The sequence below is a fragment of the Dromiciops gliroides genome, chromosome 5 (assembly GCF_019393635.1).
Source record: "Dromiciops gliroides isolate mDroGli1 chromosome 5, mDroGli1.pri, whole genome shotgun sequence".
NCBI classification, from domain to species: domain Eukaryota; kingdom Metazoa; phylum Chordata; class Mammalia; order Microbiotheria; family Microbiotheriidae; genus Dromiciops; species Dromiciops gliroides.
Genome location: NC_057865.1, coordinates 77246428 through 77258857, shown reverse-complemented (window position 1 = coordinate 77258857; position 12430 = coordinate 77246428). Strand labels below are relative to the sequence as shown.

The 12430-nt window shown below is 35.0% G+C and overlaps 2 protein-coding genes across 7 annotated transcripts in view; one reads left to right on the top strand and one right to left on the bottom strand.

Annotated features, from left to right (window-relative positions):
- The window catches only part of LOC122729745 (phosphofructokinase, platelet), an 85531-nt gene extending 76543 nt beyond the window's left edge, over positions 1–8988 (top strand). For 2 of the 4 annotated variants that reach the window (XM_043968780.1, XM_043968779.1), the window contains exons 19-22: positions 1675–1786; positions 3551–3650; positions 5747–5852; positions 8562–8988. In XM_043968780.1, the coding sequence (XP_043824715.1) occupies positions 1675–1786; positions 3551–3650; positions 5747–5852; positions 8562–8715 (472 nt within the window). In that variant the 3' untranslated portion in view covers positions 8716–8988. Of the gene's footprint in view, positions 1–1674; positions 1787–3550; positions 3651–3954; positions 3961–5746; positions 5853–8561 lie in introns of all 4 variants that reach the window. The other 2 variants (XM_043968778.1, XM_043968777.1) reach the window with 2 other exon arrangements.
- Positions 1–12430, bottom strand: part of PITRM1 (pitrilysin metallopeptidase 1) — a 54862-nt gene that overhangs the window by 3413 nt on the left and 39019 nt on the right. The window contains exons 26-28 of one of the 3 annotated variants that reach the window (XM_043968774.1): positions 11297–11399; positions 11030–11111; positions 3179–3208 (exon numbers count right to left, since the gene is read on the bottom strand). In XM_043968774.1, the coding sequence (XP_043824709.1) occupies positions 3191–3208; positions 11030–11111; positions 11297–11399 (203 nt within the window). In that variant the 3' untranslated portion in view covers positions 3179–3190. Of the gene's footprint in view, positions 1–3178; positions 3209–8758; positions 11112–11296; positions 11400–12430 lie in introns of those variants that run through there. The other 2 variants (XM_043968775.1, XM_043968776.1) reach the window with 2 other exon arrangements.

The following is a 12430-nucleotide window of genomic DNA, read 5'->3' as shown; positions in this document are numbered from 1 at the left end:
GGAAAAAGTGGCTAGACTAGATCACGTAAACAAAGTGGACATCCGTGCTAAAAGTGACATAATTTTGAAGGTATTGATTTTCAAGGTTTCTGAGGGGGATACCAAGATATTATACCCCAGGGTGGGGGTGGGGGAAACTTAGACATTACTAACTACAAAAAGGTAATCAGAAGAAAATCAGTAACTACCAATCCATATGGCCACTTTCTCACCTGTATAAAAAATTTTATGATAATAGTCTATATGTGCATCAGTTATCTACATTTCATATGAGTATGAGAAGGGAACAGGACAGTTTTTGCAAACAATATCCCACAGTAGATCCTATCTTTCGCCATCTCATAATTGACTAAAAAGTTGAGATTATAAAATTTCTCACCACGCTTATTCATTGATTAGATAAAAAGAGAACTATGATTCAGTATAGCCAAATATATTCTTTAAAGGTTCTCAAAAGAGGTGTGTCCCATCTATGAATCAAGGTTTCTTGAAAGATAACTGAAAACCTTGTTCAGTTATCTCTGAACATTAATAGCAAGTGAGGCGTGAAATTGAGGGGCATATAGAAGCCAAAAGTTTTTGCCACTGTCATGGAGTTGGGTCCCACCTAAGTTGAAGAGGGATTTCCTATAGATGATGTGGTCCTATCAATGTTATTTACAGAAGACATCGTTTTGTCACATAAGAACTGATAACACTGTAATGCTTTGAGTACAGTCACTCAAAATATTGGTCTAACTATTCTCACGGAAAAAAACCAAGGTCCTCAATAAAGACTTGTTGACTGACTGATGACAAGAATCTATTTTACAGAATATGCTTGGCAGGTAGAGAGACAACTTAAAGAATATCATCACAATGAAATTCTTTATCATTTATGGTTGAAAAAGGCTGGGGGGCAGCTAGGTGGCGCAGTGGATAGAGCACTGGCCCTGAAGTCTGGAGGACCTGAGTTCAAATCCAGACTCAGACACTTACTAGCTGTGTGACCCTGGGTAAGTCACTTAACCCTAATTGCCTCACCAAAAATTAAAATAAAATGAAAAAGATAGGCTGGTAACATGTCAAGAGTGATGGATAAATGGGGACTGCAAGATCCTCATGTTGTCAAGAAGGAAAGTCCCTATACTGGGTGGAGACTATGGAAAACTTGTGAAAGGACATGGTTGTCCATCCTAGGTTGCAATCTGCATCCTTGTGCAGCAGATGGACATCGATGAAATCACAGATTTACTGTGGTAAAAATCCATTTTAGTTAAGTAACTCCTTGGACAGTCATCTTCACTGTTATTTTTCCAGAGGGCAACATCTAAAAGTGTGCAATGATAGCAAAGCAGCTGTTCATTTGCATATAATTCTCTTGTCCTTACATAGGTAATTTTCCTAGATAAAATTTTATTAGCATGACTTCATTTTTCTTTTTTCTCATAAAGTTACTGTAATTGATTAAAAAATGTTTTCTCAGGGTTTAGAAGTATATGGCCAAGTCTAAGAAAAACTTAGCAATGAACTGGGTGATAAGGAACAGAGTAAGCTGGAACTTTGCCAGGTCCCTAGGAGGCCCTGGACTACTCTTTGAGGAAGCATCCTCTAGAGACTGGCAGTAAATTTTGTTAAGAAACTTTAAATCTGAGTGTTTGATAAACCAGCTGGACTGTTTTCCATTTATTTTAGAAATGAGAACTGTAATGAAAATTATACCACTGATTTCATTTATCAACTCTATTCTGAGGAAGGAAAAGGAGTATTTGATTGCAGAAAGAATGTCCTGGGTCACATGCAACAGGTAATGATGACTGAAACCCCTTAGTTTGTAGATAACACATTTTATGACTTCACAAAGTGGAGGGGTTAGGCAACCATCCAGATAATTAAAGCAAAATGATCTTTCCCTTGAACTTTAAAGCATCTAGTTTGATGTTTGGGCATTTTTTTTCCTTTCAGATTTATGCCATCTTTTGCCTATTAAGAAAATATTGAGGGGGCAGCTAGGTGGCGCAGTGGATAGAGCACTGGCCCTGGAGTCAGGAGTACCTGAGTTCAAATCCGGCCTCAGACACTTAACACTTACTAGCTGTGTGACCCTGGGCAAGTCACTTAACCCCAATTGCCTCACTAAAAAAAAAAATTAAAAAATTAAAAAAAAAAAAAGAAAATATTGATAATTTTCCAAAATGATTAATACAACTAGGTCTGAAATATATGTTCTGTATCTTTTTAAGCTAAAGCACATGGATAGTTGAGATTTTTTTTCCCCTCAAGTATACTTGGAATTAATCCTTTAAACTCTTTGATAAGGGAAGAGATAAGGTACTACCTTAAATATTTTGTGCTTGTACTTTTCCTAAACCTGTATGTCAAGCATAAAATTGCATTGGGAATATTAACATCAATTCCCATTATTTAGTGGGAAGTAATTTAACAAATGTCTTCCTTAAAAAGAGTATTGTTTCAGACAATTAAGTTTAAGTAATTTAAACTGGAATATAACATGAATGATTCCTATTTAACAGCTATTTTTAAAACTATGTAGGTCCATTATAGTTAAGATAACACCAAAATCATTTATTTTCTGAAACCTGTTTTAGAAGGTTAAGTGCATAAAAGTTACACCTTGTTGATTAAAAGCTTCCATGGTATAATACCTCTAAAATGCTATGATGTCTTTTTTTGAGAAAGTGTGAGGGATCACTGGCTAAGTTTCCCAATAACTTTCTTAGGAATCTTCCAAAATGTGCCAAGACTGCCAAAATGTGGGGGGAAATTTAGTTCTGGGGCATAAAAGGACATAGAACCAGAAACATTTGTATCAACAGAAATCAGGATTTTAGGGGAAAAAAATCTGCAAAGTCTGTTAAATCAACATGCATTTATTAAGCATTATTTGTTATTAATATTATATGTATACATGTGCACTATATAAGTACATCTGAATGGGAGGAAGAACAAGTACATATATGTTTATATTCTATAGATACATATACATATGTGTATCTATATTTACATATGTTTATGCACACACTTGTATATAGAGATATGTTTGTTATTTCTCCCATTAGAATGTAAGCTCATTTCAAGAAGAGACTATTTCATTCCTGATATATTTATTCCCAGCACCTAGCATAGTGCTTATCACATAGTAGGCATTTCACAAATAGAAGGAAAGAGGGTCTTTTACCTGGGAGACTGCCTACTGAACGTCCGTATCCTAAGGCCAAAGAAAAATAAAGAGGTCAGTGAGAGTACAGTGTAGTGAAAAGATAAAACTAAGTGTCATGTCTTGTGCACACCAGGTGTTCAATATTTATCTGTTGATGCATTTTTTTTTCACATGGCCTAGGTCATCTCAGTCTCATGCTAGTTATATGAGAGATATCATTATTTCTATTTTAAAGACAGAAAGTAGAAATATAGATAAAATATTTATAAATTTGAGCTCTTTCAAGGAAAAGCATTTTTGCAAATAAATTCTCTGATATTTTGTTATAATAGTGTATCATTCTTTAATGAGGAGAAAGCCTAAAACCCATGTCACTTTAAACTCCATTAGGGTGGAGCACCTTCTCCTTTTGACAGAAACTTTGGAACAAAAATTTCTGCCAAAGCCGTGCAATGGATTTCACAGAAACTTAAGGAAAGCTATCGAAAAGGTATGGTAGTATTCTTTTAATGGTCGAGCTACAAGTGGCTAACTCTCTACTACACTTATAGAATGCTTGTTACTTGGTTTCATTTTGCATTGGCACCTATGTGATATAATGATAATCTCCATGAATATTACTACTTATGACTTCTGGCTTGTTTTATTAATAAGTCTGTTTCAAGTAACTTAAATAGCATTTTGTAATATTCCTCATTTTTTCTCCCTTAATTGTTAAAAGTGCTCTACATGCATTGATTGTAGTTAAAATTGTCGTTTCTGTTTTATTTCTCTGGTGGCTACATGGACCACAGAAGAAGGTAACTTTTCTTTCAGCTATTTTATTTTTCTATCTTTAAGACTATTGATTAGTAACCCTACATTTCTCTGTAAACAAAGAATAATAAAATCATAGGATTGGGAGATATTGTCTAGTCCATTCCCCTGCTTCTAAACAGGTCCTTCAAGCCAAATGGGCCCTGCTCTACCCTTTTCTCTTTCTGCCTCCATAGGAGATTCTACAGTATTTCTTGATTTGTTCTATTTTTTGACATTCGTCCTAAGATATTTCATCATCATATCTTATCCTTCCTGCAATTAAAAACTTCTCTCTTTCCAATACTCAATTAAGAGAGAAGAAAAGATATTCATAGCCACTTATACCACAGCTCCCAAATGCTGATGTGCCTTGCTTTATACAAGTAAATTGTATTTTTATATACAAGATACATTTTAAATGCATTATTGGCATTGTATCCTTAAAATCATCCTTTTATAAAGCAAATAATTAGGCACTAAATGATTTTCATACGATTTCACTTAAAGAAATCCATGTTCCCAACTCAGCCTTGACTTATTGAGCCTTTATAATCTTACCTTTTAAAACTGTGCTTATTAAAGGATTTTCAAGCTTTATAAGCAAACAGTACTCTTCTAATCCCTAATTCTTCACCATCTTTCTACTGTAGATGTAGAACTTCAAATTGCCACTGGAAGTGACTGACATACCTTCCTACTATAAAAGGAGTATGTGCATGGGAGAAGGTAGTGGCATGAGGATTCTTATATTTCTAAGTGCTGAAAATGTAAATGGGGTAGGAGAAAAGTCCAGTATTTCTTCAAATTCAATCTGATGCAAAACTAAATATTAGATACCTGATAGGTAGAGGAATGGGCTCTAGACATTTTCCCCAGATATTGCCTTGTGACCTTCCTTTGCAGATATCCTTCCCATAAATGTTTCCGTTACTGCTGAATCTCATATTAACAAGCATATTATACCATATAAGATCACATTCTTATTTTGCAAATATGAAGCTTTTTCTGCAAAGTCTGAATGCATAACTAAAATTTTATATTCTCACTGGTACTAACAGGAATGTTTCTCAAATCAAATGCCTTTATTTTTTTTTAACCATTCCAATCAATTCTGCTGCCATAGCTGGTGTTTTTAGATCTTAAATGCCAGATTATCTAGACTTAAAAGCCATATGTCACAGCTCAATTCTGATAAACTTTACATTTTTCACAGGAAGGGGGGAAAATCCTCTTAATCCCCAAAAGCATGTAAAAGGCTGAGTCTTCAAATAGGCAGTTTTATTTATTATATTTTTTGATGGGAAATAAGGGGGGGAAACTGGTCCCAGTACCCTAGAAATAGAAAATCATCAAAACACACACTAATTAGGGAACTTTTGAAACAGAAAAGATTTGTACCACTCAATTCAAACATCTCTTCCTCTCTTGGGAAAAACATAGCCAACATGGTAGGGCTTCTCTCGCCTCCAGAACATCCTCCCAAGAGTATGATAGGTTTAAGCAGCCTCACCAAGCCTATTTTTGTTCTTTGTTCTGTGAGCTACAAGGTAGTAAACTGTTGCCAACACTGTAGCAACTGGAGAAAGTACAAGGGCCCTAATGAGAGTCTGAAGAACAAGTCTTTTGTTGTCATCAATAATTCCTATGCCAGACAGCTCAACTCACCAGCCTAACCCAAGTCGTCTTTAGGCCCCTCTTTAATACGCCATCATAGTTTTGAGGCCTCATTGCCCACTGAGTCAATATTGAGTTATTTTTACACTTTTGCTTTTTTTTTTCCTTTTATAGGGAAAGTATTTGCCAACACTGATGATTCAGTCTGTCTGGTAGGAATGCGCACACGGAATCTTCTTTTCCAACCTGTGTCTGAACTAAAGAATCAAACAGATTTTGAGTAAGTTAATAAATTTAACCTCCGCAAAGGTTGTCCCATTGCGATGTAACATCACAGCTCTGAAAGCTTTGTCTAAATAAGTGAAAGTTAAACCAACCTAGAAAGATTAAGTATAGCCTCAAGCAGACCACACTTGTTGTTCATGGAGTAGCTTTGCTAAGTTCAGAGAAGCCAACAGGTGATGAATGTTTTAGTAATAGTGAACCATAAAGATTTACATAGTGCTTTTTTTTTTAAAGTAACAGTTGACATTAAACAGTTTATTAAATGTCTGGTACAGACCAGACACTGCTAAGTGCTGGATATACAAAACAAACTGTCTAATGAGAGAGATTACCTATAAATAATTAAATAAAAGATATATACAGAAAAAAAAAATCAAGTGAGGTAGCATGTCAGGTGCTATATAAATGCTAGTTATTGTTATCTAGATAAGTTGAAGGGGGAAGGCACTAGAAGCTTTGGGAATCCAGAAAAGCCTCCCGCACAAGGTAGGATTTGAACTGAATCTTGAAAGCATTAGACAGCCATTGCAAAGTTGCAGAGATAGGAGATGGTAATGTGTTCAAGGAACTTCAAAAAAGGCTATAGAATTCACAGAAGGGAGTAAGGTGTAAGTCTGAAAAGGTAAGAAGGGGCCAAGGTATGAAGAATCTTAAGAGACAGTTTTTATAAATATGATCCTGGAGGCTCAAAGAAGAGAACAGAAGGTATTACGAATCAGTGTAGTTCTTAAATTAATATTTGTAAACAGTTTAATAGTCTTTATCCAGTGATGCAATACTAGAAGAATGAGCCACCATTTGTATGAGATTGTTTTACCAAGTTGTAGGTGAATGGGAGTTCATGAATTCTCCTAAGGTAGGTGAATAAAGGAGTTAGAATCAGTTTCACCACGCACCCCAAAAACAATTAGTGTAGAGCACTTGATCACCTTGTGTTATGGGTCTTGTAATGGAGGTGTCATCAGAACATATGCTCTAACATCTCTTATAAAAGATGAAGAACTTGAAAAAATCCTCAAGTCTAAGTCATTATATTGACTTCATTGCAAAGATGGGCACAAGGAAGGACAACAAAAATGAGTTAGAAATGTAGTTCTAGATCAGGAAGTAAGAGAGGCTTCCCAAAGTCTGTAGACTTCACAGAAGTTTCATACTTGTGCCCTCCTTGAAGGCAATAGATTCTTTTTTCATTTTGTCTTTCCATCTCTAGTATCTAGTCCCCTGTACACTTAAGAAATACATGTGGGATTGGATTGAGGTTTAAATGAGTCTGCAGTCAATTTGGCATGAGATCCAACCAAACCAGGTCATCCTGAGGACATGTGAAATAGGAAACTAGATGTGAAATGGGTCAACTACTGGTCTCACTATGGTGATCTAGTTTTATTAGCAATGACAGTGCCCCCACATTTGATTTTTTTTTTTACCACCCCAGTACCTGATGTGAAGTGGCAGTGGCACTGAAGAAGATGTAATTAGGAAAAGCACTCAGACTTGACCAAGTACATAGAGAAGGAATCTGTAGTAGAGCTAACAATTTTAAAGCCATTTAGGTATTGATTTTCCAGATCTGAGACATTACAAAGGAATGGGGAAAAATTAAATTTTAATACAAAGTTTTTTCATATTAATATAAAACAACTCATGAGAGTATTCTGTTGAAAATATAAGTCAGATTTCATAGATAATTTTCTTTCTCAGACCGCAGCTTCACACTGAAATGACTGAAAGGATATAAGATCCCTTTTAGCTGATCTTAAAGTTTCTACAAAACCTAGGTTCCTCAAGTAAGGTGTCTCCCACATGCATCAAAATCATATAAGATTCTGTGACACAACCACAAAGAACTGTTTTAATGATCCACTGACTAGTAATATTAAGGCTTGAGAATAAGATAAATCCTTCTTGTGGGTATTTTTCAGTTTAATGAAATACAGTGAACAAAATTTGAGATTCCCTTTAAATGATGATGATTTCCTGTTTACATATGATCTTGTGACAACTGAACTCACCCTAGAAAAACACGCAATGGGCTGGCATGCATATGGAAAGCAGAATTGTGCTTTCATTGCTCCCAAGCTATTATTTACTGCTAAAAGGCTCATTTTATTCTCTTGGCAATGTTGTGTGGGCTGTCAAACACCATGATGTCAGAATGACATAGGAAATTTACGTCAAAAGGTAGTGGAAAAAGCATGGTGGGTATAAGCAACCCGAATTAAATTACCAACAGTGATGTAAGATATGACTGAGTTACACATTTTCTAATCATTCATTTAGACAGGAGGAGAGAGGGCTACACTAGTACCTCTGATACTTGAGAATGTTCTGGGGAAATCCCCAAGAAGGGATTTATAGAAAGACTTAAGCATTTCACAAAATTACAAAATGTGAAGTTTGTCATCTATACTGTTGGATTCAGTCTGGCCAAGATTTCAAAGCATACCACTCAGTTTTAGAAATTAAAGTGTAAAACTAAATACAAGTAACATTTTTTTAAAAAGGAACATGATTTCCAGAGATGTAAAAAAATTGGTAAATAGCCATTAACTGTACTGTTTCCAGAAAATTTGCCTTCCTTTAATTTGAATTTGTCAGAAAGAAAATATTATTATCTTCCAATGAGGCTGAGAAAAATTAAAATCTGATGATAGAATACGGGATTCACAATGATGTATACTGCCTTCTCTCCTTACCTTAACAGGCACAGAATTCCCAAAGAACAATGGTGGTTGAAACTACGACCTCTGATGAAAATTTTGGCCAAGTACAAAATCAGCTATGATGTTTCTGATTCAGGTCAGCTAGAACATGTACCTGGCTGCAAGCTCCAACAGGTAGACAATCCGCCCATGTAAAGATGACGTGAAGTCATGGTAGTGGAATCACAATGTGTGTCTGTAATGATGCTTTAGAATTTTTTGGTCCCTGCTGTTTTTTTTTTTTAACACTTAAGTTATTGTATCAGCACTTTATGCAAAATAAGGAATATGTTGCCATTTTTTTCAGTATTGTGTTAGCTATTAAATACCAAAACTACTACAAAGTACCAATTATCAATATTACCCTTATTTACTGATTACCCAACGATCCTTACAAATAAATAACTCAAATGCAAAATAATGAATATACTGTGGAGTAAATGTCTTATGTACTTTGTATCAAAACTGTTATTTTTACCTAGAACATATGTAGACTTGTTTTATGGCAAACTATGGGTGTGTATCTAAAGTGGAATTAAAATTAATATTACAGCTATAATTTTATACTTGTGAAAAATAAGCTTTAAAAAATCTCAAAAACAGGCTTGGTTACATAAGAGAATATTTAGCCACAAATCTATAGTATTTTCACTTCCCAGAAGACAGTTTTTTAAAAGTTAATATTGAATCTATGGTTATAAGTATACTGACTTTGAAGAATATTTCTGAACAAAAATTAGTACGTTCTGTTTTTAACTAGTTGCTACTCAGGTTAGCTATGTAACAATTGAAACTATGGTCACAATTTTGAGTGGTTCACAGATGGGAAGTGCTCAAGCCCTGACTTAAAGAACATTGTGCAATAGGAAAATATCGGCATATGGGACAGAAGCCTTGAAGTGAGGAGAAAAGGGAACTCTTTTATTTCTATGAAAGGCCTGTGAATAGTCAAGAGAATCCTCTTCCCCCTCCTAAAAAAAAAAAAAAAACAAAAAAAAACAAAGAACCAAAAACAGCCCCGTAATCAACAGGGAACATAAAATTTTACTAAATATGTAATAAAATTTATTTGATCCCTAGATTATGATCAGTTAAGGCGTAGAAAGAAAAGGAAACGTAGACAATGTGGAATAGTACAAAGTGTATGAGAGTGGGAATTAGAAGATCTTGGTTGTATTTTATTGTTTTCCAAATTGCATGATTTGGTGCAAGTCACTTGACCCCTTAAAGGCCAAGATTTTTCACCTATGAGATGGAGTAGCTGTTTTTTAATGACAACTCTAATTTGCTATGACTTTCAGTTGCACCAGGAGAAGACTCAGGTAGGGACAGGTAGGGAGAGGTGAAAAGTCAACAGACATCAGAAAGAAATATTTTTGACAATAGCCACGCTTGCCTATCAGGGTAGAAAATTATCCAGACTAAAGTTCCATCATAGCAATTGATATATTGACACAGGTATTGCTAGTAAGCTTTCCTAAGACTAGCTCTGTAGTCCTCAAAGGAAGGATCCCCAAACTCCTTTAACACTCTGCTGCTGTTCTTCCATAATAATAGTGGAATGGAGGGGGGAAGATTTAGCATTTAAAGAGAGTAAAAGAAGGCATTAGAAGGCACCATTCTTTCTACTTCGAGCAGGGGTTTGTATAACAATCTAGATAACTACCATATACTTTATTTTCTTTGTAACACTATTTTATTTAACTTGATTTTATGCATCATTATTCTGACCCAATGTCCCTGACACAAGAAGCAGCCTACAGGTGACTTCTAGTTCCTTAAGAATGCCTGAAGAATAGTATAAAGGCCTGCAAATAAGGCAAGTAAAACTAGGAAGGCCTAAGATCTCCAAAGATGGTAATCAAATAGGGACTCTTCTAAGTTAGATTCAGCTCTTCACCTCTTCTAGAAGCTACCCAGAGTTTAACTCAGATCTGGATATGAAATGAGAAGATTGAGAGGGGGAAAGGAAACAAAATCTACTGGTTAAAATTAGCCCTGGATACAACGCATGAAATGTTGTATTTTGCTTATACTCACTAAATCAAAACACTGCTGAAAACAGATGACCAATGCACATTTGGGTCAGATTCTTGTTTTATTTCTAAAAGTTACAGATGTTTAAAGGTATGAAGCTGACATGCCAATTTTGGGCCTACAGAGTGAAATAAACACTGCCCCTGAAGTTTAAAAAAATATATAGTCTATACATTTTTAAAGCTTTGTCATAACCTCTTCAATTAGGCCATTAAATTATATAATCACTATTTTTCCTTCATGAGTTGTCCTCAAAAGTAAGTGTCCTTTGACATAATTAAGTTCTGAACATGAGACAGTGTACATGATAAAATTTTGCACAAGTTATTAATGATTCTGACCCATTAAAGTGATTTTAGGTCATGAATCTAATAAAGAATCTACTTAATATGTGCTTAATTAAGCTTTTTTTGGTAACTAATTATCTTATTACCCAAGATGGGTCTTTATCAATGTTCACATTTTCTGGTCCAAGTATTGCTAATCCTCGTGTGCTCTGTCCAATTTTGAGGTGTCTGAAATAAAAACAGAGATGCTTTTTCTTAGTACTCACCCATACAAGTGTTTAGGAGAGGCAACTTTAACCATTATTTTAACAATACTATTCATGTAATAAAAATCGATTACACAATTTTAAAATCTTTTTTTTCCACTGACTGGGACCAATACTATGCACAATAATTTAAAAAAACATACTTACTTATTGCTGGCATTAATAAGTTGTTCATGACTGACACCAAAGAGTTGTTCCCTGTGTGCTTGCTTCATCTCATCTGAAAGCCCATATAAGAACTGGTCCATTCCTGAAAAGAAAGGCAAACTTCAAAAAATAACATTTAGCTAGAACACCAGTATCTCTCACTTAAAAAATGACAGAATCCAAAATCCTGAAGCAGGACGATTTTGACACAGGTAGAGCTCAATGCAGAAATCATTATCAAAAAGAGAAAAAGACCTATTTGTACAAAAATATTTATAGCAGCTCTTTTTGTGGTGGCTAAGAATTGGAAATCAAAAGAATATCCATCAATTGGTGGTGACAGAACATCACTGCACTATAAGAAATGACAAGCAGGATGAAAGGCCTAGAAAGACATGTATGAAATAAGAGAACATTGTACACAGAGACAGCAATATTGTTTGATGAAGAACTGTGAATGACTTGACTATTCTCAACAATACAATGATCCAAGACAATCCCAAAGGACTACTGATGAAAAATACTATCCACCTCCAAAGAAAGATATGATATTGTACAAAATGACTAATATGGTTATATTTTACATAATCATATATGTGCAACCTATTATCTGATTGCTTGCCACCTCAGGGAGGGGGGAGGGAAGGAGGGATAAAAACTGGAACCCAAAACTATAAATAAAAATGTTTATTACATTTAAAAAATCATGATAAACTTAAGGTCTAGCTTTATCAGTCAAGAAGCATATATTAAACATCTATGGCTCAGACAGGTAAGTAAATAGAGAGCTAGGCTTGGAGTCAGGAAGACATCTTCCTAAATTCAAATCTGGCCTCAGATACTAGCTGTGTGACCCTGGGCAAGTCATTTAGCCCAGTTAAGTGCCTCAGTTCCTCATCTATAAAGAAAGCTGGAGAAGGAAAGGTAAACCACTCCAGTATCTTTGCCAAGTAAACCCCAAATGGGGTCATGAAGAGTTTGAAATGACTGAATAACAAATGGGTCAGGCAACAAGACTACAAATGAAAATGAAACTCCCTATCCTGAAGAGGTTGTAAAGTCTAAAAGATATATGTTGCTATAACTGAAAATCATGCTTCATAGGTTGAAGAAGGTAATGCAAACACTTTTTTA